The sequence below is a fragment of the Tigriopus californicus genome, chromosome 10 (assembly GCF_007210705.1).
Source record: "Tigriopus californicus strain San Diego chromosome 10, Tcal_SD_v2.1, whole genome shotgun sequence".
Taxonomy (NCBI): Eukaryota; Metazoa; Arthropoda; class Copepoda; order Harpacticoida; family Harpacticidae; genus Tigriopus; species Tigriopus californicus.
Window position 1 is genome coordinate 6,271,456 of NC_081449.1, and position 27,818 is coordinate 6,299,273.

At 45.4% G+C, this 27,818-nt stretch overlaps 10 protein-coding genes across 11 annotated transcripts; 6 read left to right on the plus strand and 4 right to left on the minus strand.

Annotated features, from left to right (window-relative positions):
- Positions 1 to 2: 2 nt before the first annotated feature.
- Positions 3 to 691, plus strand: LOC131889514 (uncharacterized). Its single transcript, XM_059238638.1, has one exon. The coding sequence runs from the start codon at positions 156 to 158 to the stop codon at positions 624 to 626; it is 471 nt and encodes a 156-aa protein (XP_059094621.1). The 5' UTR covers positions 3 to 155; the 3' UTR covers positions 627 to 691.
- A 437-nt stretch (positions 692 to 1,128) lies between these two features.
- Positions 1,129 to 3,834, plus strand: LOC131887968 (uncharacterized). The gene is made up of 2 exons (XM_059236719.1): positions 1,129 to 3,252; positions 3,320 to 3,834. The coding sequence occupies exons 1-2, from the start codon at positions 1,302 to 1,304 to the stop codon at positions 3,670 to 3,672; spliced, it is 2,304 nt and encodes a 767-aa protein (XP_059092702.1). The 5' UTR covers positions 1,129 to 1,301; the 3' UTR covers positions 3,673 to 3,834.
- A 123-nt stretch (positions 3,835 to 3,957) lies between these two features.
- Positions 3,958 to 5,898, plus strand: LOC131889381 (zinc finger protein 1 homolog). Its single transcript, XM_059238469.1, has one exon. It carries the CDS (start codon positions 3,958 to 3,960, stop codon positions 5,896 to 5,898), a length of 1,941 nt encoding a protein of 646 aa, XP_059094452.1.
- LOC131887969 (MTRF1L release factor glutamine methyltransferase-like) lies at positions 5,896 to 6,981 on the minus strand. Its single transcript, XM_059236720.1, has 2 exons — positions 6,224 to 6,981; positions 5,896 to 6,149 (listed from the first exon to the last, which is right to left on the minus strand). The coding sequence occupies exons 1-2, from the start codon at positions 6,979 to 6,981 to the stop codon at positions 5,912 to 5,914; spliced, it is 996 nt and encodes a 331-aa protein (XP_059092703.1). The 3' UTR covers positions 5,896 to 5,911.
- Positions 6,982 to 6,990: 9 nt separating this feature from the next.
- Positions 6,991 to 7,509, minus strand: LOC131887970 (uncharacterized). Its single transcript, XM_059236723.1, has one exon. The coding sequence runs from the start codon at positions 7,375 to 7,377 to the stop codon at positions 6,991 to 6,993; it is 387 nt and encodes a 128-aa protein (XP_059092706.1). The 5' UTR covers positions 7,378 to 7,509.
- A 3,426-nt stretch (positions 7,510 to 10,935) lies between these two features.
- Positions 10,936 to 14,260, plus strand: LOC131888390 (uncharacterized). The gene has a single exon (XM_059237233.1). It carries the CDS (start codon positions 11,169 to 11,171, stop codon positions 14,163 to 14,165), a length of 2,997 nt encoding a protein of 998 aa, XP_059093216.1. The 5' UTR covers positions 10,936 to 11,168; the 3' UTR covers positions 14,166 to 14,260.
- An 880-nt stretch (positions 14,261 to 15,140) lies between these two features.
- On the plus strand, positions 15,141 to 18,583 carry LOC131888391 (mucolipin-3-like). 2 transcript variants are annotated; one of them, XM_059237235.1, is made up of 4 exons: positions 15,141 to 15,535; positions 15,622 to 17,238; positions 17,307 to 17,659; positions 17,794 to 18,583. In XM_059237235.1, exons 2-4 carry the CDS (start codon positions 15,959 to 15,961, stop codon positions 18,147 to 18,149), a joined length of 1,989 nt encoding a protein of 662 aa, XP_059093218.1. In that variant the 5' UTR covers positions 15,141 to 15,535; positions 15,622 to 15,958; the 3' UTR covers positions 18,150 to 18,583. The 2 variants fall into 2 exon arrangements, with proteins under 2 accessions (XP_059093218.1, XP_059093217.1); XM_059237234.1 differs by having other exon boundaries at positions 15,141 to 17,238.
- A 1,352-nt stretch (positions 18,584 to 19,935) lies between these two features.
- Positions 19,936 to 21,337, minus strand: LOC131888393 (tRNA-splicing endonuclease subunit Sen54-like). Its single transcript, XM_059237238.1, has one exon. The coding sequence runs from the start codon at positions 21,277 to 21,279 to the stop codon at positions 19,957 to 19,959; it is 1,323 nt and encodes a 440-aa protein (XP_059093221.1). The 5' UTR covers positions 21,280 to 21,337; the 3' UTR covers positions 19,936 to 19,956.
- Positions 21,338 to 21,598: 261 nt separating this feature from the next.
- Positions 21,599 to 22,344, plus strand: LOC131888398 (DNA-directed RNA polymerases I, II, and III subunit RPABC3-like). The gene is made up of 2 exons (XM_059237244.1): positions 21,599 to 21,948; positions 22,029 to 22,344. Exons 1-2 carry the CDS (start codon positions 21,732 to 21,734, stop codon positions 22,265 to 22,267), a joined length of 456 nt encoding a protein of 151 aa, XP_059093227.1. The 5' UTR covers positions 21,599 to 21,731; the 3' UTR covers positions 22,268 to 22,344.
- Positions 22,345 to 22,571: 227 nt separating this feature from the next.
- Positions 22,572 to 23,566, minus strand: LOC131888396 (smad nuclear-interacting protein 1-like). The gene has a single exon (XM_059237242.1). The coding sequence runs from the start codon at positions 23,425 to 23,427 to the stop codon at positions 22,717 to 22,719; it is 711 nt and encodes a 236-aa protein (XP_059093225.1). The 5' UTR covers positions 23,428 to 23,566; the 3' UTR covers positions 22,572 to 22,716.
- Between the last annotated feature and the right edge of the window lie 4,252 nt (positions 23,567 to 27,818).

Genomic DNA, 27,818 nt, shown 5'->3' on the forward strand with positions numbered 1-27,818 from the left:
GTTCATTTCCAGCTTAAAATTAAGGTTGCGAGAATCAAGCCGACAATCCTACATCCAATCTGGCGGGAACAATTGTTCAAGTTGTCGGCTACAGCCTCCGCTCAAGTCTCAGTCTCATTTGGAGCCGGAATCTCAGCACTACAATCAAAGTCAACATGCCTTCTCCGACGAAACGCAGCCTTCAAGAGGAGTTGCCTTCAATCAAGCTCCGCGTGATGAAGCTCAGTGATAAAGCTCGAATCCCCACCCAAGGTTCTCCTCGTTCGGCTGGCTATGATCTCTATTCGGCCTCTGATATAGTCATCCCTGCCATGGGCAAGGCTATCGTGCCTACTGATCTCAAGATTGCCGTGCCTGAGGGCACTTATGGGCGTGTGGCGCCTCGATCGGGATTGGCCGCTAAGCATCATATTGACGTGGGGGCGGGTGTGGTGGATGCGGATTATCGGGGGCCCGTGGGTGTGGTTCTCTTCAATCATGCTCAGACCGAGTTCCAAGTCAAGGCAGGCGACCGGGTGGCTCAATTGATCTGCGAAAAGATTGTCTACGCTGAAGTAGAAGAGGTCCAAGACCTGACCGAGACTGATCGGGGCGAGGGGGGATTTGGTTCCACGGGACAAAATTAATGCTCAGGAAATATAGTATTTGGTGTTTGAACGCTGTTTTACAAAATATAAAGAGACTTACCATACACTTGAAGGTACGTTTTTAATCATTCAGAAAACCATGTTGCATATTTCTAATTGCGCCCAAATGTTGCTCTTCAACGTTTCTGTTTTGTTTGGAAAAGAGGGCTTGAGTTAACCTTCAGTCCTAGATCCATCTAAGCATGTGACAAAAGAGGTAAAACATGTGCTTCCTGCATATATGACATGAAAAGCGAACAAGTTTACGTACATTCTTTAACTCTCCTGTCTAACTGGAGCCCTCTAGGTCTAACATATGTAAAAACTTTCTTTCAGAAGGCTGAGTGAGCTGCATTCAAAATCGGTCGTGAAGTCATTACCGAACTGAATATTTTCAAATTGTACTAAAACTGTTCGATGAACAAATATTCATTAGGAATCTTTAGCCGGTGGTATTTACAAAAAACTCTACGAGCCTTTATCATATTGCACTCATTAACAAGTACGATAAAATGCGTTCGAACATTGTTCAGCAAATGCCGACAAAGGCTAATTTGCGAACGCAATGAATCTTAAGCTTCATATTTCAGATTGAAGACGCTCAATGGGATAAACTTAGTGTCCCTTTAACCTTAAATGTGTAAACGAATAGGTGGTGTTTAAAACTCAAAAAAAATGGGGCGTCGAACCAAAGTGAGGGCCCCTACCCAAACACGGACAGTCACCAAGCTCGCCACTAATTGCACCAGGATGGCCCATGTGGTCGAGGGAAAGACATGCTCTCAAAATGCGGGCATGCTCTGGGGCTCGTCACTATTGGCCATTCCTAAATTAATCACCTTGAACCAAGTCTTGGAATCGAGATTACCTACGCAAGCTTTAGCCACCACATTTCCTGTGGACTGTTACGTTTGTCCTTCGTGTAAAACTGAAACCCAGTCCTTGGAAACATTTTGCCCATGCTCTTTCTTGGTATTCTGCTCAGCGGCCTGTCGGAGTGCCCTACGAAGGGAGCATAATTATGGATCTACTTGCAATGTCATGAGCAATCTGATTTGCCACTATCAAAATGGGACCAAAATGATCCAAATGGGAACCTTGCACAACCACTATGAACCCAACATTGCTTGGATTGTCATGCTCGGGGTCAAGATTGGTCTCCTACACGACAACACAGCGTGCATGGCACGTGTCTATGTGGCTTGTGTGCCGCTCTTGGGATTGCACAATTTCAATCGACACTTTATCCCATTGGCTTATATTATGCCCTTAACCCTCATGCTACAAGGGAAGCCCCAAATGGCCCACAATTTCCTCTTCTTGTTCACCTTGAAGGCCTTAAAAAACGAGCCTTTCCTGCCAGAGACCGTCAAAGATATGACCAAATTTGACACCTTGATCGAGCTCTATCATTTAGGTATGGACGAGGATATGTTCAGAAATTCACATATTCGTCGAGCCTTAATTCGACCGGAGAGCACGGAAGAAGACGTCTACAACCAAATCATTATCGGAGCCATCATTCTCAAGTTGATCTACATCAAAGATGTACTGATGTGTTCGAGTGATGGTCAGCCAGCATTGAAACAGATCGACATTGTCAAATCCTATTTGGCCCGGTTACACCCTAGCTTCTTACTCTTTTTCAAGCTCACGGCCATGGACGTTCCTGTCCATCAGAACATTCTGAATTACATCCGCTCAGAAATCATGGTCACCGAGCCATTGACCTTCTTCGACATTGCTACCGTCAGACACATGATACGGGCAGTCATGATTAAATACGCCATCTTGGATATCGTACCCTCTCTACTGATGGGACGTGTGCTCACGGACTCCTTCATTGAACCTCCTCGGGATGATGGGTGTGGACTTTGCTATCAAAACAATATCGAGATGGTAACCCCTAGAGACTTTGATAGGCTGGACAAGTATCTCGTCTTCGCTGATGTCCAGGAGTCGGTCATTGATATCTTAGGCGTCATTGCTCGAATTGGAACCGATTCGAAAGCTGTGGACTTGTATCTGGAGAGGACTTACGGGATCTTGACGACCTTATTCCGTAAAAAAAAGAATACTTGGACCATGTTTCGGTTGAGACGTGTAGAGGTGCATTACACCAAACTCCCCAATATATTGCTCCCCAAAGTAGAGATCCCTAGCCCACCCCAACCCTCCTCCACCCAAGGCGCCGTTAAGCTTGAGAGCGCTCCGGAAGCGATCTGTTCCTTCCTGAGTTTGGCCATTGAGGGCAAGTTCTCTTCCACGTTTAGCAAGATCAAACAATACTTTGGCATCGTCATGGGCATGGAACAGTGGTTGGGACGAGTGGTTACTCTGGCATGTGACATACCCCACGTTTTTCCGGACGCAGCCTCCAACATTCTTCATCGTTGCATGGAGGAGGCCGATTGGGACCAAAAATTGCGAGAGATCCTCGGCCTCGAGTTAACGTTCGACCAAGATGACATCGGAACACTATCGATTGGCAGTAGTCCATCGGCTTACGAAGCGATCGCTCCCGCCCTTAGGAAGCACACGTTTGAAGTGATCCAGAATCTGCTGCAACGGGAAGTCCGCACTCGCACCCCTAATGACACCCGTGGAATCAACATCTTCCTCATAGGTACGTTGACATTATTCCTGATGCTCTTTGTCCCTAGATTGTTATAACCGCGATATTCCTCTTCTAGTGCTCTACCGACGCCTCAAATTGGCCATGCCCGAATTCTACCTCCGGACCGCTTCCAAGTTGGCGTTCTACTATGCCTTGGTATCGATTACGAGCAGGCAACCCTCACTATCCCGGGCAAATTTGGACCTCATGTTCACGTGCAAATTTGAGGACCTCGCCCGTGCTATGGCCATACGTGAAGCCAAATTTGAGGAATCGTCCGGTAGGGCCACCCTAACCCTTATGGATGAGAATGGCGTCGCCCGATGGCTCAAAACGGGCGATATGAAATCCAATGGGATGCTCGATCCTCAACTCACCTGGATAGATATCTGGCCACAATTTGATCAAGAGGATGACATTTCATCTTAAGTATCTTGGAATTACTTAGTAAACCATTGACCGGTTACGTCTAAAATGTTTCATGTTCCCCCCCAATTTTGAATGTGACGGAACATCAAGTTTGGCTCGACCAAACAAAACTCGCGTGATGAAACAATAATGATTGATATTAATAAACAACCAAGTTCAGGATCTTTCAAAATGAGCCAATTTGACTCTGGGATAGACGGCTATAAAGTTTTTCTTGCCATTCAACGAAAAACTTGGCGGAAAGAGCACCCGGATTGGACCTTTCCGATGATCCATGAAAATGCTATGGTTCTTTGGCATTCACTTGATCCCAAGAAACGGAATCGGTATGATTGCCAAGCCCTTGGCATCCTTCAAAAGCGATCCTTGAGAGCCCTCAAGCACTGCATTGGACTGCCTGAATCTGATTCGGACCCTCTTCAAGGTTTTCGTGCTTTCTTTCTTGACAAATTCCCAAGTTTTGTAGTTCATGGTCTGAATTTTAACGAATCCATCCCACGGATCAAGAGCCAATGGGACATTCTCGATAAGACCTTGCGGCACATCTACAAAGCTCGCGAAGAGCGGTTGATTTATGCCGACTTAACTGACGACATTCGACACATTTGGGAACGATCCCAGAAACGACTAGAGCGCTTGCAGCAATTTGAGGCCTCTTCTGGTCAAGACTTGTTCGAAAATCTGGAGCTGTCGGGTGAAAATTGGACTAATATAGACGCCAAAGAGCAGCATCGTTACAACGAGAGAGTGAAAGAGTACAAGAGAGGCTTCTTGAAGAAAGTCCCACATCACAATCAATGCCCCCAGTGCGACCACGTTTATGCACATTTTGACGATTTGGCTTTACATCATCGATCCAAACACGTGTTCTATTGCAGGGTGTGTCTATTGACCTTTAAATCCTATAAGGCTTGTCACAGCCACACCCTGCATAATCATTTTTATGAGAAGCTCCCTAAATGTGATTTATGCAGTTTTAGAGGTCGACACCCCACGATGGTTTTAAGCCACATTGTTCGAGAGCACCATCACGATTTAGGCCTTTCAAATCAGGAGCCGCTAGTGAGCAAGTACTTACGAAGACAAGAAACCTTTCTCGACAATTTGAAGACTGAGGCACCAAAAACGCCGCAAGTACAGGATTTTTCATGCCAAGACTGTTCGACCCGTTTCGAAAACGGATCCCAATTGAAATATCACCGTACTAAAATGCATTCAGTGCCCAAACCGAGTTCGATCTGCCGCTTTTGTGACAAATCCTTCTACACGGCGTCTAATCTTCGAAGACATATCCGAAAACTCCATTCCACCGACACTTCCAAATCGGTGATACCACGTGTTCCGTGCTCACTTTGCCAAGAAACGTTTGTGGATAATTATCGGTTGAAAATACATATGAGGAAACACACTGGTGAATTACCCTTCACGTGTGGCAAGTGCACTTTCGGGTTCAAAACCAATTCGGATTTGAAGGTCCATGGGAAAACGTGTCTGGGAGTTCGCTTCACTTGTGCCAAATGTCGGCGCGTGTTCCACTTTAAGAAGCAATTGCGGGAACACGAATTGTGGTCGGAGAAGTGCGGGACCATGCGAAATCACATCCATGTTTTGGGCGACCATTCCCTTGGAGGCTCGGAAAGTCAGCCGTCTCGATATATGAAGGAGAAACCGAGGATTGTTCGTTTGAACTTTTCCAAGAATCAATCCGTAGTGGGCGTCAATTGCGAGAATCTTCACGATCAATCCGTGTTCACTAAGCGAAAGCGGAAGGTGCCTTGCGGAATATGCGAGCGGTGTGAACGTGACGTCAATTGCGGCCAATGCGGGTCTTGCCAAGCCCAAGCGACTACAAATGTGTGTGAAGAGCGGAAATGTCTGAGCTTCATCGAGCAATTCGACGTGGTCAAGGCCAAGCAGAAACAGGTGGCCAAGGACCTGGGCCTGAATTTGTACGAGAACTGCCCGGACATAGGGGCGGATTTAAGTCTTATGAATGGAGACGAGGAAAAAATTCAATTGGACGTAGATGACCCGTTGCCCAAGGAATTCGTCTTGGATGAAGACGAGCTACTTGAAGGGCCGGACTTTACGTTGGATGGAATATTGGCCGGAGATAATGCGTCTGCCATGCATCATCAACCTCAAAATGTCGTGTTTTACAACCCCGATCACGTCAAGGAGAGAATTCTAGTGATTAACGAAGAGATCATCGAAAACGATATCTAAGGCTGATGTGACTTTATTTCTGGAAAATGATAAATCGCTCCTTGCCGTAGAGGTCGGGGTGAACGCTTTTGATTCGTAGGTTGATGTCGGGACACTTGTCCATTTCCTCCGGAAGTATCAAGGGATGGCAGGGATCTACTTCCATGCAAATGTGACCCCCTTGAACCAAGTGGTTAGAGGCAAACTTCAAGATTGGTAGGATTACATCCAAACCATGACGTCCTCCATCCAGGGCCCTCAGATCTTCATAACTGAAATTTGAAAATTGATTCGAAATAGACTACCTTCATCTTTTATTCAGTGATTCCATCATGAATCAACTTACAGCGTGATTTCTCTCTGCAAACCCAGGAGATCTTTCCGGAGCACATAAGGCGGGTTACTCACAATCACATGGTAAGTCTGATTCTCTGCCCAGTGTTCCAGACTTCCATCTGGTCGGATTTGACCCCGCCGCACAGATAATCGCGAGTCCATCCCCAGATTCAGGGCATTTTCCATGGTTAAAGCACATGCGGCTCGACTTTGATCCACGGCCGTCAGAGATAACCCCTGAATCTCGTGCAACAGAGATAAACTGATGGCCCCACTACCACAACCAATCTCCAAAACTCGGTCCGATTCACCCGCAGAGAGCACCAATGGTGTGACCAAATCGATTAATTGTTCCGTTTCCGGTCGGGGAATAAACACGGGTGGTCGAACGGTCAAGGTCAGTCCCCGGAAATCCCACTCACCCAAGATATATTGAATTGGCATATGAGCTAATCGACACTGACGGAAGCGTTGCACACAAGCCAATTGTGTCTCGTTGAGGGTCTGGTTCCAATGTCTTTGCCTCAACCCATCCGGATTGGCACACCCCATGGCTTGACCCACGAGGTACAAAGCCGATAGATCGGGTTCGCCCACTTCTCGTGCCTGAAATTCTCGTTCTAATTGCGCCACCATTTCCCCCACTGACACGGTTAACTCACTTTGGCAACCTCCAGTCAATCCTCTGGATCCTCTGGAGGATAATACTAAACTCGATTGAGCTACTAACACGCGGGATACACCCGAAAGTCTCAAGAAGCCGAACATAGTGGTCGTCTACCAATGCTGTTCCAACTCGTAGGTCTTGGTCCATCGTTTCCTCTGCACCTCATTGGGATAAAACAACGGTGTGTGAATGGTTTCACGGGCTACAGGGTAGTTGTAGTAGCACGGATAGTTCTGAATCAATTCGTTCTTGTGCTTGGGATTTCGCACCGTCATGACCTTGCCAGATTCCCGATAGAGTACGTTCTGCTGAACCAGGGGATCCCAGCTCATGAACTCGAGTTGGGGCTCAATTTTGGGCCGGATACGATCCACGACGTATCCGGAGACCACGGAGGTGCATTTCACTAATACCTCGTCCGTCCGACCGCGGTTGGCTCGCTTCGTGGCCGATAAAGCCGGACTCAGGGCCAATCGCATGAGAGGACTCAGCCGCATTCTGGATGGAGGGTCTATTTAGAGCAGCTCCATCGGGTGATGTAGATTGTCTAATGCAGATTCGTTGAGTTCCAAAGCATGTTTGAGATGTTGAAAGAATGGAGGAATTACTCATGGTGACCAGAGATTGAACACTTAAAAGAGATGCTATTGATAACATGGAGAGTGAGGAGATCACTATGAAGTGTAAAGTGTTGGAATTTCAATGAGAAAGAGCGAAAAATTATAATCAGGGGAATGTGGTATATTTGTGCGAGCTACGATGCTTCATGTCAGTCCTGTCATGCTCTTCAAAATGATACACATTATCTGATTGGTTTTGTGCACTTTTTGGTTGAGAATCAATGTCATATGGACAATTTGCTTTTATCTAAATAAAGTACAAGGAAATTTGCTTGGAAATTACAACGAACCAAAACATTGGTGGTAAAGATTGCCCTATTCAAGGGAAGCAGGTAACGATCGTGTTGGTTGATCATGGTCACATATGAGGGTATTTACTTATTTTCAGGGTTAGCTTAACATCGTAATCCAATGGAAAGCTAAAAAATCTAACCTGAGTGAGGATTCATAAGAAATTATCAATGTACCCTGGCACTTCAAGGGTTTCGATTGCTTGTTTGAAAAGTCGAAATTCATTTTTACAACAATTTAAGTTTCATAAATGGAAAATCTACATAAAGTTTCAGCCGCTCGATTGAGTTTGATGAGCTTAGAGAAAGTGATTTTCAGGGCTGCTAATACTTGTTTTTTTAGGTTCAATTCAACTAGTCCCGCGTATTAGAAGAGCACGCAGTGAGTTCAGAGCATCATTGCAGTCGAATTTTGAAACTTCAATTCCGTTCCAAAACACTGAATTTACATGGGTCCCAGATCCAAACCAAGCAACACATGTTAGTAAATGTTTTTGCCTTAGGGGTTAATTATGAGGCTGAAGTTACTCTTCAGGAATCATTAAGGGCAACAAATCAACAACAAATACATGTTTAGCAATTTTTCAAAAGAAAATGTAAAAAGTGGCTCATGAACTGGTGCTTAAAGCATTGAAAGTACGTCTAAGGGTGCCTGAAGGGTAACTAAAGTCATAAATAACTGTTTTTTTTTGGTTTTTGTTTGGTTTTGATCTGGGACCAATCTAAACTCATTGTTTTGGAATGGAATTGAAAGTTCAAAGTTACACCGCAATGGTGCGTTGCACTTTGTCGTGCTCCTCTTTTACAGGACACTAGTTGAAACAGCTCATTTCAGTTTCTATTTCCAAACTTTTTGGATCTTTTTCCTTTTTTCATTTATCATTGATTATAGAGAAGTTATGAAGAGGTATCAAAAAATATCAAGTCAGGAATGGTACAATTTATCCTTAGTATTTTTGTTACGGTATCCAATAGTGCAAGGGTGAGTCAGGACTCAAGTCTGAGTGCACTTGAGTACTTTAGTTATTTTGGAGAAATTTGCCGGACTTTTTGAAAGGACTTGAGTATTGACTCGTCAAAAAAAGCTGTTCTTTTTTCAAAAATAAACTTTATTCCGCCATGAATTTACATGGGTCCCAGATCCAAACCACTACTAAGTTCTGTGTTGGGCTTAAGTCTTCTGCTTGACTTGAGTCCAGTAAATAGTCAGGAAACCAGAGGACTTGCACAAATCCGACTTTTCCTGGACTCCTACAGCACTAGTATCCAATTAATTCAAAATATACAAAATCTAACTGATTATCATTATTCAGAGATAATAACGTCCCAACAAGATATTGATGGTTTCAATGGCCCAGATTCTGCTGCACCTATTTTTGATCTCGCAAGTGACTGGAAAGGATTTACAACTCAATCATCACTAAAAATCTTGGCAAAATGTTACTTGTAATTTTGTTGTACTTAAAAAAGAGGAGACAAAACTGGAAATAGAGGGATTAATTTGTGATCTACATTAATGGCATTCCTGTCAAAAGTTAACCTCCCAATTTGTTCATTTCAAACGTCACAAAAATATTGATACTCTAATTTTTAGCAAAAAGTATTGGAAATCATTTTGGCAAAATAATTTTCCATTTTTTGCTTTGAGATGAGACTTGGCCACCCTAAGATAGTTTGTGAATGCTTTAATCCCCAGTAGGCACAAATTTATAAGTGTGCAATTTAAAAAAAAAATTCTCATATTTGTTAATCCAAAACTTCAAGATTAACAACCCAAAAGACCTTGGTCATGAAAAACAATGAGTTGGGTAAATAATTACTGGTTCTGACCCATCATTTGCTCTTTCTAGTGCCAGAAAAGTAATGCTTGTAAAGGGATTGTTGCTACAACCAAAGTTCCTTTTTCAAGATTTTACTGTACTTCAAATTGAAAACCTGGCCAACTCGGTTTATTCAAGTACCTCTTACTATAAATAAATTTCAGTATGCATGTTACAAAGAGTGTTGTTAGGTTAGTTTCAGCAATTTTTTCAATACTTTCAAACAGGCTTTTTGGTGTCAAAAAATCAACAGGAACATGTTTTTTATATATTATATTAAAAATGTCGATACATGGCTTCAAGGGAAAATAAATCACAGTAATTTGGTTTCAATGGCAATTTTCTGATGGTGCTATTGTCCTGCCATCTAAAAGCTAAGCTTTGATTAACAGAAAGTGAAGGTTCAAATCCAAAGAGGCAAGTTATATAAGGCACTCAAAGAGGGAGGAAGGAAGGCAAAAAATGCAGGTTTTTTTCCCCAGGCTAGCTCCCTCTGAGGATCCTAATGTCTGAATCAGTTCATACATCCAAGAAAAAAGTCCATTAATTGTTAAATGCATCAATGTTAAAGGTCTAATGCTTTAATAAGTGAAACCTTAGGTTAGCTTTATCATTCTTTGACCACATTGTATGAAATGAAATGCTAAAATTCATTCAAAATGATATCAACTCTGTAGTTTTAAACAAGCCACTATTCAAGAAACTGGCCCTTTAAACAGTCAATAGTGATAGTTTCAGAAATTGATGACGCCAACTTGAAAACGTCTGTTGCTGTTCCTGAAGCCATTATGACAAGTCGCTTTCGCCAAACTTAAAGGAACAATAGGAAAAATTATATTTAATCAGAGTCATGTCATTGATTTTAAATTTCATGAACGCATATTAAGCAATTGGTTCACAATCACAAGTTATTGGTCTAGTTTATGTCAAAATAAACCACCAAATGCCCTGAGTCCATGCTCTTAGCCATGAAATCCAGAAATGATACTCACCAATATTGACTCTCCAGATAACTTAAATCCTGTACAAGGATCATCATCTTTGAATTGAAAAGATCAAACATTGACCAGGTTCACCCATGACAGTGTACTTTATATATAATCCTCTCTCGGACTCCCCTTGACCTGTGGTCAGCGCCCCTGATCCTTCTTTCCTCTCACAAACTTTGATTCCTTTCAGTGTGACGAAATCTAGCTCTAAAAAGCTAAATTTATCACTTTCTAGCTCGTTTTAGCTCTAAGCCAGACGGTGGGCTTTGTGCAGTTCACTGTTTTAGGTCCACTAGTCCATGGTCACCATGATGACTGGCTCCACTCATTCACATAGAGCAACACGAAGACAGACACAGAGATGCTACTACTAGTGCTCCTACTAGTACCCTAGGGATCGTTTCTCTCGGATTTCCTTGGGCTGGCTTCATGATCCGGATCCATCAACCGGAGTTGTTACTGCCACCACCACCACCGCCCCTTCTCGAAAATCACGGCCAACCTCCAGCCTTGCTCTTGTTTTTCGCTCAACGAGTTCATCGCAATCGGCCCCTTGGCCTAGCCTAATCATGGCCAGTGAGGTCATTACGCTTGACTCCGATGATGAGGACGCCTCTGCCTCCACATCGGCTATGCCCGCCATGCCCGCCATGGGCTTCAATCCGGCCAATTATACTGATCTATTGACGCCCATGACGGCACGCGCTTCCCCGTCCCTCCCTGCCAATGCCCGGGGGCGGGGAAGAGGGCGGGGTGGTCCATCGGCACGAGGCAATGCCACCAAACGACCCGGTCCCATGCCACCCTTTGCCGTGTTTGCTCAGGATGAACGGCCCAAATTGCTGCAAAGACAGCCCAACTTATCGTTTGTGGATTGCAATCGTCTCTTGGGCGAACTTTGGCATGAGTTGCCCGAGGTCAAGAAGAAGCTCTATCGAATCAAGGCCAAGAAGATCCAGGATTCTCGTCTCCAAGCCTGGTGTCAGGTCCAACAAGCTCAACGGGGCGGTCTGGCTCGGACGGCCTCGAGTAATGGGCCTGAACTTCGAAGCCAGTCGATTGCACCGCGACAGAGCCGCACCCACGGGTTCGCGGTGTTTGTGTCCGAGAAGAAGGCCGAGTACGCCGGTTCAGATCAGAGCCCAAGGGACATGACCAAAGTCATGGCTCAAGCTTGGCGCAAGTTGTCCAAGTTGGTTCGACGGGATTACGACAAAAGAGCGGCTCAGATCAATGCCATGGCTGATGTAAACTATATTGAGCAACTGAAGCGACTCAATCGGTTGCGACATCCTGGTCAAACTGAACCCGTAGCCCCGGCTCCCTTGAAGATTGCTTCCATCACGTCGATGTCGCCCAAGCCGCTTTCACCCGCACCTGCTAATCCGGCCTTGAAGTTACCCAGTAGTATATCCATTTCACGGGTGGAGCCCGAAGTCACCGTGGTGGCTGAATCCAGTCCCAGTATGAAGTCTTTGGAACAACTCCGGGCCAACCATCAGTTATCCGTGACCAAAGGCACCAGAAGTTCCACCACCCCTAAACTGCCCTTGCTTCAACGTGCACCGGAGCTGTCGATACGAGGTGGTCGACCTCTCGCCCGGGGCGCTAAATTTGTTCAAAATAGAAGACCTGTGCCTCCTGTTCTCCCTAGTGCTTCGCCCATTTATCCCGTTCCCGGGCGCCTTCCTTCGGCCAGTCGTGGCGCCCCTGGGGGCTTGAAACGGCCCATGCGAGGGTCGCTTCAGGCTCCACCCGCCAAACAGTTCCGGAAAGGCTTTTATCCCCACCAAGCTAGTCCTACCGAGTTTGGATTGCCCATCAATAATCGAAACTTGAGCGCCCATGATACCCTCTGCCGATTGTGCGGAGTTTTTCTATCTCGGGCAGAACTGGTCTTCACGTTAAGTGACAAACCGGTCATGCTCAAAATGATCGAGGACTGCTTGGGCCTCACCATCATCCCGGACCAAGATCGTGCCGTGAAGCTTCCCAATGTGGTGTGCAACAAGTGCTGTAGTTCCATCTGTGCGTTTAATAAGTTTAAAGTCAGCATCGTCCAGGGTCTGGCCAAGCTCAATCGTTTGGTCGAGATTCGGAAATCTCGTCAATCACATCATCAGCAACAGAAACAGTCACAATCCATAGAGCAGCCCAACCACTCTGAAGAATCGATACTACCCGACTTGAACACTGATGATCTTGAGGCAAGTAGCTCGTCGTCCAAATTGAGCTCACTGATCAACGTCAAGGACGAACCTTTAGATCGTGAAGAGCATGAGACTGTTGATCAAAGGTGTAAAAGGTCACCCAAAGAGGAAAGTGTGAAACTGGGTAACGGAGTCATCAAGAGCGAGACGAACGAGAATAAAGAAGAAGAAAAAGAACACGGATACGGATACGAGAAGAGTGCAGAAAACGAGCAGGCCAGCACCAATGGTACCGATCCCTTGAATTTCTTCCAGATCGGTGAAGCCCATAGTATTGATCAATTTGACAACACGGATGACGAATCAAATGGGGTTTCTTCAAATTTTGCGCTTCGAGACCATTCCGAATCCATGAACATGATGTCTGAGGAAGATTCACAGCATGCACTAGTCTCACAAAATAACGAGGAGAATCAAGGGGAACATCGGTCCAAAGGAAGTGAATCTCAAGAGGACGAGGACGAATTTGACGGCGGCGAAAAAACTTACAGCGATCACCCAGACAACGGACAAGAAAACGAAGAGGATAACGGTGGTGAGAACGGGGACGAAGAGGCAGACCCTCAAGAGCACTACGAAACCGATCCACACAATATCCAAGACGAATTTGGACAAGACAATGGCAACGGAAAAGAATTCCTAACCAATGATGAAGAGGATCAGGACTATCAGGATGATCAAGAAGAGCTAGAAACAGGCGACGAAAAATGCCTCGACGGGCAATCGAGTCAGAATGAAGACGCCGATCCACTCGATCGAGCTGAGGGTTCTGAGAAAAACGGCAGTGAGTTTAAAAATCCATTGGAACCCAAAGCTCGTGCGATTAGTCAAGACACAGACGATCATTCTACCGCGGATGAATCGCAAGATGAAGACAATTCGGGGAGCTCAACAGAGTCACAAAGTGAGGACACATCAAGTGGGAGTGATCATAGTGGTAATATACGTGCCAGTACTGACGGAAGCACGACCACGTTAGATGACGATCATGAACCAACCAAGGACATAGAGGCAGAAGGAATTGCTCAAGGTCAGAATCCTGTAGAGGAGCCCATCACGAACCAATCCTTAGGGGTTGATGAGGTGATGGAACCTGTGGTAGGAGAAAATGCCGTGGGGGCTCAAACCAATCCGGAGTGTTTGAATGAGTTGGAGGGAAAATTGAGGTCACTCTCTCCTGAGGACCAATTAGCAACGGCCATCAATAGCATTCAAAGCGAGGAATTCAGTTGCAAACCCCGACCAATCGAGAGGAATTCCACGGACAGCCTCAACCTTCGAGAAGAATTACCTCCAGACGAATTACCCCCTCCGTGCCAGGAAAGTGAATCTGCCGTTGAAGCTATTCTAACGTGATACTTAAGCTCCTAAGTTCTTACGATCATTACAGTTCATATATTTGTCCCGTTTATATGCTACAAGTTATAAATATATTCTTGTAGAGCACGCAACGTTAAATTCGATGTGACCAGATCAAACTAGTTATCCTTGACCTTGCCAGAGTCTAGCGCAAAGAGAACGTTATCTTGAGAGACATCTTTAAATTAATTCTTCCGGGCTCATTAATCTCCAGGTTACAAGGCCACAATCGATTGGCAATGGCATACGCTTGAGTTAAATTAAATTAGGGAGATTCTCGTAATTGAGCTCCTCCTTCAAGTTTAGAAAAACGCGCTCGAATTGGGTCTCCTCCAAACCGCTCCTCTAGAAGGCTTGAACCATCCCACGCAGGAACATCTTTTCATACGTGGAACACGATCGGATGTCGGAGGAAATGCTCGGGAGGGCACTAGACATTTGTCGCAGAGCTACAGTGGTTGCGTAACGCGATTCCAATAAGGGTTCCTCAGTGATGGTTGGAATTTCGCACGTTTTGGCATGAAGGGATGTTCTGCTCGCCCCAGATTGTGGCCATCCGGGTAATCCCCTAGAATAGACAGCGGCGAAAACAGTGAGTGTCACTGAGTTTGCTATGATCGACCTAGACGTCGAATAAGGCATGGAAGCGACAGTCGAGACACAATCGCCTACCCGCCCGTCTGTGCTCTGTTTCGAGCCAGCCAGGCCAGTTTGGCCCGTCTGACTCGTCTGGCGGTGATACTCTGGCAGAAGGAGAGAGGAGGCGAATGATCAAGTAGATTGGAACAAGCTAGCCCCTAGCCCTTAGCCCTAGCCCTTAGCCCTAGCTTTAGCGCCCTAGCCACTGGCCTAGTTTACCCCATTTCCGATCAGCTGTTCTGGATGTCTTTGTGGTTGGCATGGCCCTGCCTGCCTCGCCAGATGAGAGGCAGGCGAAAGGGGAATTATGTCAAACGCCTCCTTCTGCTCGATTCTGCTCTATCAGCCCTGTGTCAAACAGAGAGAGAATTGAGGATCGCTGTTGAGTCCGTCATTTCGTGGTTCCTTCAGGTTGTTCAGAGTTCAGATTGAATCATCCAGATCGCGACGACATCTCGGGGGCTGGAGAAGCGAGGTAGTCGGTCTGAGCATTGGCGCGATCGATACATCTCTCGGTCTCCCGACTTTCTGCTAGTGTCCCATCGTGAGCTACGTCCAAATCCATAAACCGAGGAGGCCGTATAGATATCTACCCCAAGCCCAGGCCTTTGTCTGATCTCAGGTTCAGGCCCGACCACGAGCTAGCTCGCAGAGCTCTTAGGCCAGGATCAGGCGGATCAGCTGCAAACGCGCGTCGAGCCTGAGTGATAACTGTCAGACACTTTTAGGTAGCCAGTCCCTTCAGTCCCTGCAGTCTCGGCTATTTCTATTGTGTCCCTACTTAATACTTACCTACCTTCCTTCCCCGGTCAAGCGTAACACCCGGACTGGATCCAAAACCAGAGATACACCTCCCTCGCCCTCCATCCATGCCACTATTCATGCATTCATTGATCTCTGTTCCATTGGCTCTCTCGCTCGCCTCTCTTTTTGAGGTGCTGGACAAGCCAGCCATCCGCCACCTGGGACCAGACTAAAATCAGGATAAAGAGCCGAATCCATTTAATCATCCATCCGTTCACCAACCGGGATCGATCAGTTAGGGTCTCGTTCTCAAGCGCCCACCGGTAATGGCGTGTGATTAAGACGTTTCACTCTTGGGGGTTTGACACGACAACGCGTTGATTGGCATCTCTCTAGCTTTCATCAGAATGCAGCCTGGTGCCATGTCCACGCTCCGCCCCCGATCTCCGGCTCATTCTCGCCGAACTTCGGTAGCGGATCACTCAGAGAACGGAGGTCAGGAGGCCCAGATTGGACCTCGCAGTCGACAACGACACTTTTCCGGGCTGGATGGCAATGCCCCCCGTTTGAGCGATGAGAACTCTGAGCTAGGTGAGCAAGCATTGCTGCATCGCTCGGGGTCTTGGGGAGGTGTGAACGAGAGTGAGGAGGATTTGCGTCATTTGAATCTCCCGGGGGGCTTCCGAGTCAATGGCCATGGACCCAATGTGGAGGCCAATGGGGGCCTGAGTGGTGGTGGCGGGTCGGGGGTGGACCGAGAAGAGCGATTTCGTCGTCATTTGGCCTTCTTCTTCATGGACCCCGTGCAGAAGTTTCAGGCTCGTCGACAGATCCCGTGGAAGCTGACCATTCAATTCCTGAAGATCTTGGTGGTTACGGTTCAAGTGGTGATCTTTGGCAACTTCCGGTATGCCCACACCAAGTACTACACGGACAATCAGATCTCGCTGGAGAATTTGTTCCTCCAGGGTTGGGATTCCGTGCGCGAAATCCACGCCTATCCACCAGCCACGGGCACCTATGCGGTCTACAAGAAGGAGACCTTTTATTCTTACATGGACTACATTGGGCGAACGTTCCACGACTTGGATGACATCACGGTCAACCCGGTATTCACCCGCGAGCCTTTCATGTTCTGTTACAACGTGTTCGGAGAGGGTCTTGTTTTCCCCAACTTGACGTGGAACATTGATTTCGACAATCTCAAGCCGCAAGAGCGTTGTCTGACGATTCCGAAAAACGATTTGCAGGACTTCAATTCCACTGAGTACTTGACCAAACACGATTTCCTCATTCCGTGGGACACCATCAAATGGATGCGGGTCAATTTCTCATTGGCCACACTCACCTACTCGCAACTTGGACCGCTTTTGGGACCGGAGTGCTTTGCCTTCCACACTGATATCACGTTCGACAACTCTGATTTCGACGGACAAATCCCCGTGGCGTTGGATATCCGACCCTTTCGTGAACAGTGTCCCCATCCCATTGAAATCACCACCAACAAGGCCATCGTGATTCAAATCCTGAACTACGTCGTGATAAGCCTGTGTGTCGTGTCCTTGATTTTGTGCATGCGTGCTCTCTGGCGAGCTCAACGACTTAGGGCGGATTCTGAAAAGTTCTTCTTGTCCCGGTTCGGTTGGGTGTTGACCTCGAGTGAGAAATTGGAATTTCTGAACGTTTGGTAAGGCATTGAAGAGTTTGTTGCAATGGCATTGAGCGAACGTTCACGTGCGTTTGTAACCATTTTAGGTATATCGTGATTTGTTTCAACGACGTGTTCATCATCGTCGGATCCGCCATCAAAGAGACCATCGAGACGAGGAGCACTTACGGGGATCTGTGGGACTATGGCAGTCTCTTCTTGGGCATTGGAGTGTTGTTGGTGTGGATTGGAATGCTCCGCTATTTGGGCTTCTTTAAAACCTACAACGTGCTCATTCTCACGTTGAAAGGCGCCTTGCCGAATGTCCTACGATTCTTGCTTTGCGCTTCCTTGATCTACATGGGGTTCGTTCTCTGCGGCTGGGTGGTTCTGGCTCCTTATCACTTCAAATTCAAAAGCATCCTCACCACTTCGGAATGCCTCTTCTCGCTAATCAATGGTAAGAGATCCAAATCAAAATCCATCTTTGGAATATTTTAAACTTCCGATGGTTTCCCCGAATGTTACTTCAACGAGTGAATGGATAATTGTAATAGATCGGACATCAAGCTATTCCTCTCGTAAATTTTCTAGGTGACGACATGTTTGCCACGTTTAGCTCGGTGCCTGAAAAGCGGCACATGGTTTGGACGTTCTTGCGGATCTACCTCTACCTTTTCATCAGTTTGTTCATCTACGTGATTCTCTCGCTGTTCATCGCCATCATCATGGACACCTACGACATTATCAAGGAGTATTACAAAGAAGGGTGGCCCAAACGACGGCTCCACGATTTCTACCAGCAAGCCCGTTATAATCCCGCTCCAGAGATCTTCCGGAGAGACGAACCGGATTTTGCCCGACAGATCATCCAACGACTCGTTCCAAGCTCACTTCAACGACAAACGAACCCCGTCAGCTCGGACACTCAACCCATCATTCTCACTTAGACTCTTCTTCCGCCGCCCCCTCTCCCACTTCCTTCGCATTAATTTGGGATCAAATTGTCGATTCTCGTTTGTCAGACGTGTTCCACCCATGTGTACGTGTAAGTGAGTCACTATCATTATTACTATTACTACTAACCATATAACGATAATATGTCGCTGGTCGCTGACTTACTGGGCCAGTGCTGCCTTGAATGTAATTGATCTTGATAATGCTAGGAAAAGCTAAAGAACACGGCGTACCAGTAATTATCAATCGAACCCACCAATATTTGCCCTGAACAAAGCCCTCGGTCCCCTCAAAAGTCTCAAATGCCAATCTGAACAGAAGATAAGCAACCGCCGAGTGACACATTATGTTATCGGAAGTAATCTGCAAGGACAACATTGTAAAACTATCTATCGAGCGAAGAAATACACATATTTTGTAAACCAAATTTCCAGGTATTATCACTAAATTTTACAATTCTCAGCATTACCCGCTTTCAATTTTTGCGGTTTTCTCCCAGTGCATCGCAAAATCATCATCTCCACAAATTGGGCACCGTCTCTTGCCAGGCTTTGTCAAACACCTATTTCTACGATGTTGATCTAGGAACATATTTCAAGCCAGACTTTTTGAATTTTTTAATTGGCTTTCCAGATCAACCCAACATTCCAGAACTAACTCGGTCAACCAAAAGATTTAAAGGAAAAAAAAAATGGACGAAATATTACCTTTCATTTCAATAGCACTGGGGATTACATTCCCCGTAGCGATTAAGAAAGCCCGTTAAAAAACAAACTGAAAAAAGAAAAAAAAATCGGTATTTATTAACAAGACGCACTTGGTTGACGAAATTCTCTTTTCTGAGATACCATTTTGCTAGTTCTATCAGGTGATGCTGAAGAAATCTAGTGGCAGATATTTTCTTAATTGATCCAAGAGCAACATTTTTAGCATTAAAGCGAATGATAAAAAACATCAATGTATTTCAAAACCCATCCTTCAGTGAATGTCGAAAGACTGGACTATCCCGTTTCATTGCCTGCTTACTATTTTTAAGGAATAAAGTGTACAGACAAGCACAAATTAAGTTGTAACAACGGAGATCAAATCATGAGGTTGGTGGCTTGGGCCAAGGCAAACGAAATAACTGTTAAATCCTATGGTGTAGACGACAGCTGCAGGGTCTCCTTATACGATCCGATGTGATTTTTTGTAATCCGAGTCCGAGACAGCTTTTCCGATCCGAATCCGAAAATTGTCGCTCTATGTAATCCGAATCCGAATTATTTGCTCAATAATTGTTGAATCTGACTAAAATTCGAAATATTGTTCTAAGTCTGATCCACATCTGATTTTAACACCCGATTAACTTTCAAAAAACTCATTTAACTTTAAGAAAAATGTGTTTTTTGCCGCTTGAACGTCATAAAATGATAAAATTGCGTGGAGGTGTCTTGGTCAAAATATTAATTTCCTGATCCAATTACGTCATTTTTTTGTGACAGTGCTAATATAGCATAACTTACCTTTTTGTCATATGCCTCAAGTGTAGAAGCATTGGATACTACTCTCTTATCAGAATGGTGCAAAAACCGTTCATTAAGATGCTTGATATAACCCGAGTCCGAATCCGCATCAAAAAATTGTTTGGTCAATCCGATCTGAATCCGATCGGATCCGAAAAGTCGGATCCTATGGATCCTATCTAGTGCAGACGCATTATTCAAAAGTTAAAAAAGTTGGTTGATGAGTCGACTAAATAGCGAAAAAGTTATTGGTATAAAAATAACATGATGCAACTAGAAGAGACTTTCTGTATTTTTAGCCCACAGAGATTATTCTCGGAAGAGACGTGTCTTGTAAGGCAAAAAATGAAATATTACCAGGCCCTACAACGCCCATTAACAATGGCACTGAGTCGGCCAGAGATTCTTTTAGACTCTGAAGACTTTGGGATTTTGGCACACTTTCATCACTTGATGTCACAATAACACGGAAATTGGGCAAACCCGGACGGCTTTTCTTAAAACTGACATTAGGGAGAAATATGTCAAAGTCAATCTTGAAGGCCTCGAGTCTGTCATCGATCAAAGTTTCGTCCCGAATATTACATTTTCGATTGGGAATCCGAATCAATTCGAGAATGTGGCGAGTTGAATGAACAGATCGGGCCGGAATCATCGGCTTGACCGGACCCATCCACAATGTCCGTAATGCTCCGGATGCCAAAGACCGGGCCGAACTAGTATCATCAGCCACACTCCGCGTAATACTGATTTTCTCTTCGGCCGGACTGACGGAGCTGGACCAGAAATCCAGAGGATAAAATCCTCGACCCGATGTTTCACAGTCGACTCTTATTTCTTGCACACTGGGTAAGTTAATGGGGCCCATTCTGGACCTGTTTTTCTTCCATTCAGACCAACTGGAAATCTGGGACAAGTCCCACGGTTCCGCAGATTGGGGTTCAGCCTGGCCATCGGGTGGTCGTGGCTGAAAAACCACATCGTAGCGGGTCCGAGCCGGCCAAGCTCCCGCCGGCAATAACCTCGTCTCGGCCACGGGTACCACGAGCCGTGAGGGCGCGTCCAGAGCATGGCTTTTGGACCTTTTGATGGGGGCGTGGATGGCCTCGGGGCCCACCACCGGACTGGTGGTGGGCCCACGCTTTCTGGGCTGTGAGCTGGGACGAGGTTGATGTCGAATCAATTTATAGCCTAACCGAGTCAAATGAGAATACACGCGATATCTCAAGACCGCTCGCTCATGGGTCAACATGACCGTGAAGGCCTTTTGCACGGACATAGGCACCTCGGCATCCAAGACTTGAAGTTGTTGGATCTCGAGTAAAAAGAGTGCCTCCTCCGGATACAAATAGGTTTGGCCTTCGATCTGATGTCCCACAACTGGCCAATACTTGCCCCGAGCTTGCGTTACCCTGACCTGGGACCGCTCTCGATGCCAAATCCCCTGGGACATTTGACCCCGAGTCTGAACCCGAGCCTCAGGGTGGGCCACTAGGCGTTTCATGGCCACCGCCACCAGCGTGGCTGGACTCAGCCGGCGCTCAGCCGACATACCGATGACCCACAAGACTGCCCCAGGTTCCTGACCATTAATTGGAACCGCATATCCTACCGACATACACCCTACAGCCGATTGGTCTTTTTCTCATGGCTTGAGTCTTGCCGGTCCATGGAATGACCATTGGAGCCAAGGGTGGCGAACGAGGTCAACCGAGAATAAATCGAGAGGTTCAATTTCAAGGGCCATGTAGGGAAAACAAAAAGAATCGAAGATGAACGTCACCGGCGGGATATTGTCCACTTCGTCCAGATGGGATATCCTATGGACCTGCCCTGGTAGATGGCTAACCAGTGGCTAACCGAGAGCAATCTCGTCTCCCTGACTGAAATTTTGGACGTAGCACGCCGTTCGTCAGTTCCTCCGGTGCCTCCTCAGACCAAAACAGATAAACAGATTGGTAAACAAATCGGGCAAAGAAAGCCAAACCAACCGACCGATTCAAACGGGCTTTTAGGTGCGGAGTTTCCATTGCAATTCACCGCTAGATCGTCGTTTTTTTCAACGCTGAAATGGCAGGTGTGCTCTTCGAGGACATTTTTGACGTCAAGGATATCGATCCCGAGGGCAAGAAGTTCGACCGCGTGTCGCGTTTGCACTGTGAGAGTGAATCCTTCAAGATGGACCTGATCCTGGACATCAACAACTGGATCTACCCCATGAGTCTAGGCGATAAATTCCGCTTGGTCTTGGCCACCACCCTCCGCGAAGACGGCTTCCCCGATACGGGTAGGTAATCCGCGGGCTGGCGGGGACCCAGGCCTAGGATAACCACGTGTCTGGGGTCATTTTTGCATCTTGATTTACAGGCGATTGGAGTCCCATGGACAATAGTTTGAACACACGAGCCAACAGCTTCGAATACGTCATGCACGGCAAGATCTATCGGATTGAGGGCGAGGACTTTGGTTCGGAACCCTCGGGCCGTTTGGCCGCTTACGTGTCTTATGGTGGCCTACTGATGCGGCTCCAAGGCGACGCCAACAATCTCCACGGCTTTGAATTGGATCACACTGTGTATTTACTCATGAAGAAACTGGCTTTCTGAAGCGTTTCCTTAGATTTATCCTATTCCGTGTACTTGTACTTGAAAAAATAAAGGCGTGATGACGCTTCACTTTCTTACCCACACCTATCGCCAGATCGGGCAATAAAGGTCGACGGCCGGGTTAACCTAGCCGGGCCATGATTCAATATCAGACTGGCCTTAAACATTTGAAATAACCAACTCGAGCCGAGGCCTGCATTCGAATCCAAGGCTATCTGAGTAGAGTAAAATTCCGCCTTGGGTCGAGATAGCAGTTATATACATTCATCTTAGACCCATGGGCATCCACCCGATTACTGACTAATGAGGGTGAGAGGGTGCATATATTTTGTACTAGTAGCTACAGAATACTGGGGACAAATGTAGGATGGACCGGTGTGGATCTGGCAGGCGATTTTGACACAAGTGTTTGATATATATATATGAGTACATTTGTGGTCCGCGGTCAATCAATCGTCCTCGCCGTCTTGACTCTGATCGTGGAGCAGCACATATTCGCGACTGCTAAACCCGAATTTGAGCACGTCCTTTTCCCGCAGTTCATAGTAACGTTTGGCCTCGACCTTCTTATTGTTCAAAAACGTCCCATTGGAGGACCCCAAATCAATGATGTACGGCAAGATCCGCCCGTTCACCAATCGATACTGTAACACGGCGTGTTGGCGACTACACGAGGGATGATCAATGGGCAAATCCACGATTTTCCGGTCTTTGCCCATGAGAAAGGCGGATTGTCGATGTAAATGAAGAATGGGCAGGGTCTCTTCGCCCTTGAACACATAAAACCGCCATCGTCTTTTGGGCCTTCGGGCTTCCGGGGGCTCGCTATACTTGATGACCACCCCGTTGAACACGTTTGTGTCCTCCATGAGCTTGCCCGAGACCTCGAAATTGGGCCCCTGTTTCTCCACGGCCTCATCCGCGTCGGGAGCCGTATCCGCATCGGATCGAGAAACGCGTCCATTACGAATATCGTCCCGATCTCGACTCGCTCCTCGACGTTCGCGGGGTGATCGGGAGTGGGCTGAACGATGGCCGTTGTCTCGAAAAGCGGGTTTCTTAGCCGCGGACGAGCCATCGCGGGATCGACTCCGTCGACGACGTTGACGGGGGCGATCTCCGGATCGGCGGTCTCGATCCCGCCTCTGAGGCGATCCCATGGCCGTGGTCGACCCACCAAAGAGAGGAATCAAACGCGTTGGGCGGGACGGCTGATGGTCGCGTCTGTTTTGAAAGGCTTGGCGGATTGGACATGTTGGAGAACACTTAGAACTTTGTTGTGTGCTTCTAACTCGAACCGAATAGTAGAGTCCGATTTTGGTACTTTAGTTGCGTGATTAAGAAATGTGGCATTGCGTTTAATGGAAGCTTTTGTGCAGCAACCATTATCACAATTGTTTTGTAAGGTGTCTACCATAGTAAGATGTGCGAAGCTGATAACAAAGTTACAAATTATAGTCATGAAGCCAATGAATTGGTACTCTTCTTTGACTACCCTGATTTGTTTCATGAAGCCCCACCTTTTATAGTTTTAAAATAATAAGACCAAGCCCAGCAAGCCACAGGCAAAAAGGAAAAGAGTGGCCCAAAATTTGTTCAATGATTTTGAACAGTTGTTATGCTTAAAGTTGAAGATGGCATTTTCAGTTTCATACATGTGTACATAGTAGACATCAAAAGAAACGTGGCGGACTTGACTTATAACAAGTGGTAGGTTTACTTTGTTCCTTGATAAGCTATTACACTACTTTAGGTTTGAAAACTGAGAAAATTTTCATTCAAGTTAATTCTCAAAGATTCAAGCTTGGCTTGTTTCCCCTCTCTAAATACTGCTCTGGCAGGGTTTCATTTTCTTAACACTCAATCCATTCCTATGTAATCAAGGCAGTCTCAAATGGGATGCATGTAAGGTGGGCATAAAAAAACGATCTTCTCCGGATGACTCATGGTGTTGAGGATGGCAGTCATGATTCCGTTCAACGCAATGCTACAAATTGATAACCACGCAACTAAAGTACCAGATAACGGACTCCAAAAGCCCATTTGATGCTTCTAACTATATATAGTTCACCCCTAGTTCCTGGCTGTTGGAGGGTATATGATGCTTACAACGAAATTCATTAGTTATTACTATATATTAGTAAGTTGATTGAGATCAAATGGGACCCATCTGACTGCCCCCTGCCGACTACCTTGTCCCTGGCCTACCCCAAGGTACTTTCTGACTTAAAAGCAAAACCGAAATAGATACATACAAAAGGCCCTTTTCCTGTTCAATATATTCAATATGCAGACGACCTGGTTCTCTTGGCTAATTCAGCCGTGGAATTGCAAAATGCCATCAATGCACTCTACGGTTATTGCCAAGAGAACGGCCATCAAGTCAACACCATCAAAACGAAGGCCATGGTTTTCCATAAAGGTCGTCTGCCTCCCACCTCCTTCCATATTAACAATAGTCCGATTGAAATGGTCAATAGTTTTCACTTTGTCGGTTTCACCTTCTCTACCCAACTCTCATTCACCAATCACCTCAAATCCACAATAACTAAGGCCAGGGCCAGGATCGGATACATATGCAATATACTTCCCATGAAGAATCTTCCCCTCTCAATAGTCCTCCGACTCTTCCGGATCTACGTCACCCCAATCTTTCTCTACGGCTTACACCTTTGGCTTCCCAACTCCGCCCAATCCGCCCTCAAATCCCCCGATGCCACCTACACCAAGTTCCTCAAGCGATACCTCTGCGTGCCCCAATAGGCCAACAATGCATGGACACATTTTCTATGTGAAACCGAGCCCCTCACCATCGGGCTGGCAAGGTTAGTGTCCAACAGTGTTGGGAACCTGACCTTTCCGTACGTGATGTCCGCACACAAGTTATCATTTCCGGTCAAGGACTTGCTAACACCTTATCGTCCTTGGCCCGACATCCCTTCGGAGTATTGGCGGTCACGCACCTTCACCAGCCAAATGCCATCAACGACGGGAGCTAACACAGACTCTGTTTAATCCGGCCCATCCTCTTCTCTGCAATATCCAAGAATTTCATCACTTACCTCTACCTACCTGTCTTTGTACTATCTGTATCTCACCTCTTACCTTTTTTCATGTGCATTGAACCAATTCTAGTCATACTCATTGTGATATCACTTTCTAGTCAAGTATTTGATTGCCTTTAACTTTTTGACATTTTTCTTGTTTTATCAACAAACCTTTGTATAATGTATATACATCAGATTTTATTTCATAATTATTTTTACGGCATGATATGACCAAGAGTCGCAATAAAAGATTATTATTAAAAGGGCAGCACTGGTTGTCCCTCTGACGATGTTCTCGAATTGGTCGAAACAGTGACGTTAATTCATCCAAACGGTTTCGAATAATGTATTTGTTAGAAACTCAGAGCGTAGCTGACCAATGAGAGAAAGCATTAATTGCATATGATGACTAACAGTAACTCTAGTAATCCATTGGTAAAAAAGGGGCTTTTGTTGACTTCCATTTGATGATGGATGCTTGGTGTTTGCAGGGTACTAGGTAATCTTAATTCCAAGTGGTTAATTGATAGAAAGCGACGTTTTGAGTTGCAAAACAGATGACGTGGGATAAGATATTGGCTCTTCTCTCATCACGGATCACATCTTGGGAGTAATCCGCCCAAGGATTTTTGTTTTGGTTTGGTTTTTCATGGGCATTTCTAACCGCTACAGGGAATGTAATCCCCAGTACTATTAAAATGAAAGGTTATAACTCGTCTATTTATTACCTTTCAATCTTTTTATGATATTTGGTCTACCAACGAATTTGAGTTGGCAGACCGAGCTAGTCCTTGAATGTAGGGTTGATCTGGAATGCTATCTAAAACTTTGTCCAAGTCTGATTTGAAAGATGCAACCAGATCAACAAGGCCTATGTATTCCCTAGGAATATTTGAGGGAAGCAAATTAAACAATGAAGGAGCCCGAGAAAGAAAAGAAATGGACTTTATTGTTCTACCCTGGATTCTCAAGGGCTTGAAGGTGCTCTCAAAACGCACATTAAGCCTCTACGGTCACTAGAATTGACCCGAAATCCTGGTTTGGGACAAAGCTCATTGATTCTTTTGAAGACGTACAATATCAGATACCTTTCGTACCTTCTTTGAACACTGTACAGTCCCAACTTTTTATTTTGTCCCAATATGAGAGCTCTCCCATTCCTGTGATGTTCCTTGTGAAACATCTTTGGACTTGTTTGACCTTTTGCAAACCTGCTGAACTCATTGGAGCCCAAATGGGTGAAGCATATTCAAGATGTGGTTGCACAATCGACTTGTACAATCTTCTAGTAATAACAGCAATTTAATTATTAATTATCTAAAATTGGTGTCACAAAACAGATTTCAATCAGCTAGGTCCAAATACTACCGAATTTCGATGGAGTAAGGTCTTGCAAGAGAAATAACAAGAGCTTAAGTTTCATTTTCAAGACAAAATAACGCATATAACAACTACTAATTATCATTAAGGGTCAGAAAAATGAATTAAGATTTCTGTTAAAATTGTTCGTTTATCTGTTGAGATTTTCAACCAAAATACGTTTACAATGGTGCACTTCGATTGATTTTTTGATTCATTTGGTAGCTTGAATGGCATAAATTGGTTGAACATTCTTTTTTATATTGACTTATCGCTCAATTGGAGTCATCTGTAGATGAACGAAAAGTGAAATTTCAATATGGACCCATCCCTTAATCTTACTTTTAAAACTCTAAAATCGCAATCAACGACAAAACAAAGAAGTGGTTTGTAAGAATCAAATCATTATGTCAAAGGGGAGATGGTTGTAATGGGAGGGAAGACAGCACCATCGTGTTTCAAATCAGTCACCGCTCAGTTAATGATAATAGGTTATGGTTTGGAAGTGCCCTTTTGCTCCTAATAATATTGGTTTAAAAAAATATTAATAACTATTATACTGTACTTAACCATTCAACCATGGATGAATGACTTGGCTAGAAGGACTTTCAATTCTTAGGGCCAACAGAGGCATTCATTTAACTTTGTTCTCACACGTTTTTCAAATCCGTCCACCCAAATCGTCCTTTCCATGGTTTCTTCGTCAAAAGTGTCAGTGAATTGTACATTCCCAACACAATAATCCTTTTTCCATTGAGAAGTCAATGTTTTTCCTAGGAACATGACCGTTTGGGCCAAAAAGTCTTGGGCTCCCTGGCGTGTGTCAAATATTACGCAAACTGACTCTGGAAACCGAGGACCTCCATCCTGATATTTCGCCTTTCGCCATAAAATAGTTTATGATTTTGGTCAAAATAGTTCTTTTTAAGTTACGAAAATATGCCAAAATAAGTTTAAAAAGAGGGAAAAAAGTGTTCCATTTGTTTGGATTTTCTAGTATTAGTGTGGCATTTAAGTAACTAATTGCTTAAGTAACTAAAGTAACTTAAGTAACTAAAGTAACATGTTACTTTTCACGATCTTCTTGCTTTTTGGGCTCAGCGCCATCCTAGATCTTCGCCCTCAGTCTGGTATGTTGAATAGGG

Bases quoted from the DNA above. Each gene is read 5' to 3' on its own strand.
- LOC131889514 (XM_059238638.1), top strand. From the start codon at position 156: ATGCCTTCTCCGACGAAACGCAGCCTTCAAGAGGAGTTGCCTTCAATC.
- LOC131887968 (XM_059236719.1), top strand. From the start codon at position 1,302: ATGGGGCGTCGAACCAAAGTGAGGGCCCCTACCCAAACACGGACAGTC. The intron at 3,253-3,319 runs GTACGTTGACAT...TTCCTCTTCTAG, and splicing joins AATCAACATCTTCCTCATAG to TGCTCTACCGACGCCTCAAA.
- LOC131889381 (XM_059238469.1), top strand. From the start codon at position 3,958: ATGGTTCTTTGGCATTCACTTGATCCCAAGAAACGGAATCGGTATGAT.
- LOC131887969 (XM_059236720.1), bottom strand. From the start codon at position 6,981: ATGTTCGGCTTCTTGAGACTTTCGGGTGTATCCCGCGTGTTAGTAGCT. The intron at 6,150-6,223 runs GTAAGTTGATTC...TTCAAATTTCAG, and splicing joins TTGCAGAGAGAAATCACGCT to TTATGAAGATCTGAGGGCCC.
- LOC131887970 (XM_059236723.1), bottom strand. From the start codon at position 7,377: ATGCGGCTGAGTCCTCTCATGCGATTGGCCCTGAGTCCGGCTTTATCG.
- LOC131888390 (XM_059237233.1), top strand. From the start codon at position 11,169: ATGGCCAGTGAGGTCATTACGCTTGACTCCGATGATGAGGACGCCTCT.
- LOC131888391 (XM_059237234.1), top strand. From the start codon at position 15,959: ATGCAGCCTGGTGCCATGTCCACGCTCCGCCCCCGATCTCCGGCTCAT. The intron at 17,239-17,306 runs GTAAGGCATTGA...TAACCATTTTAG, and splicing joins TTGGAATTTCTGAACGTTTG to GTATATCGTGATTTGTTTCA. The intron at 17,660-17,793 runs GTAAGAGATCCA...TAAATTTTCTAG, and splicing joins CCTCTTCTCGCTAATCAATG to GTGACGACATGTTTGCCACG.
- LOC131888393 (XM_059237238.1), bottom strand. From the start codon at position 21,279: ATGTCGGTAGGATATGCGGTTCCAATTAATGGTCAGGAACCTGGGGCA.
- LOC131888398 (XM_059237244.1), top strand. From the start codon at position 21,732: ATGGCAGGTGTGCTCTTCGAGGACATTTTTGACGTCAAGGATATCGAT. The intron at 21,949-22,028 runs GTAGGTAATCCG...CTTGATTTACAG, and splicing joins AGACGGCTTCCCCGATACGG to GCGATTGGAGTCCCATGGAC.
- LOC131888396 (XM_059237242.1), bottom strand. From the start codon at position 23,427: ATGGGATCGCCTCAGAGGCGGGATCGAGACCGCCGATCCGGAGATCGC.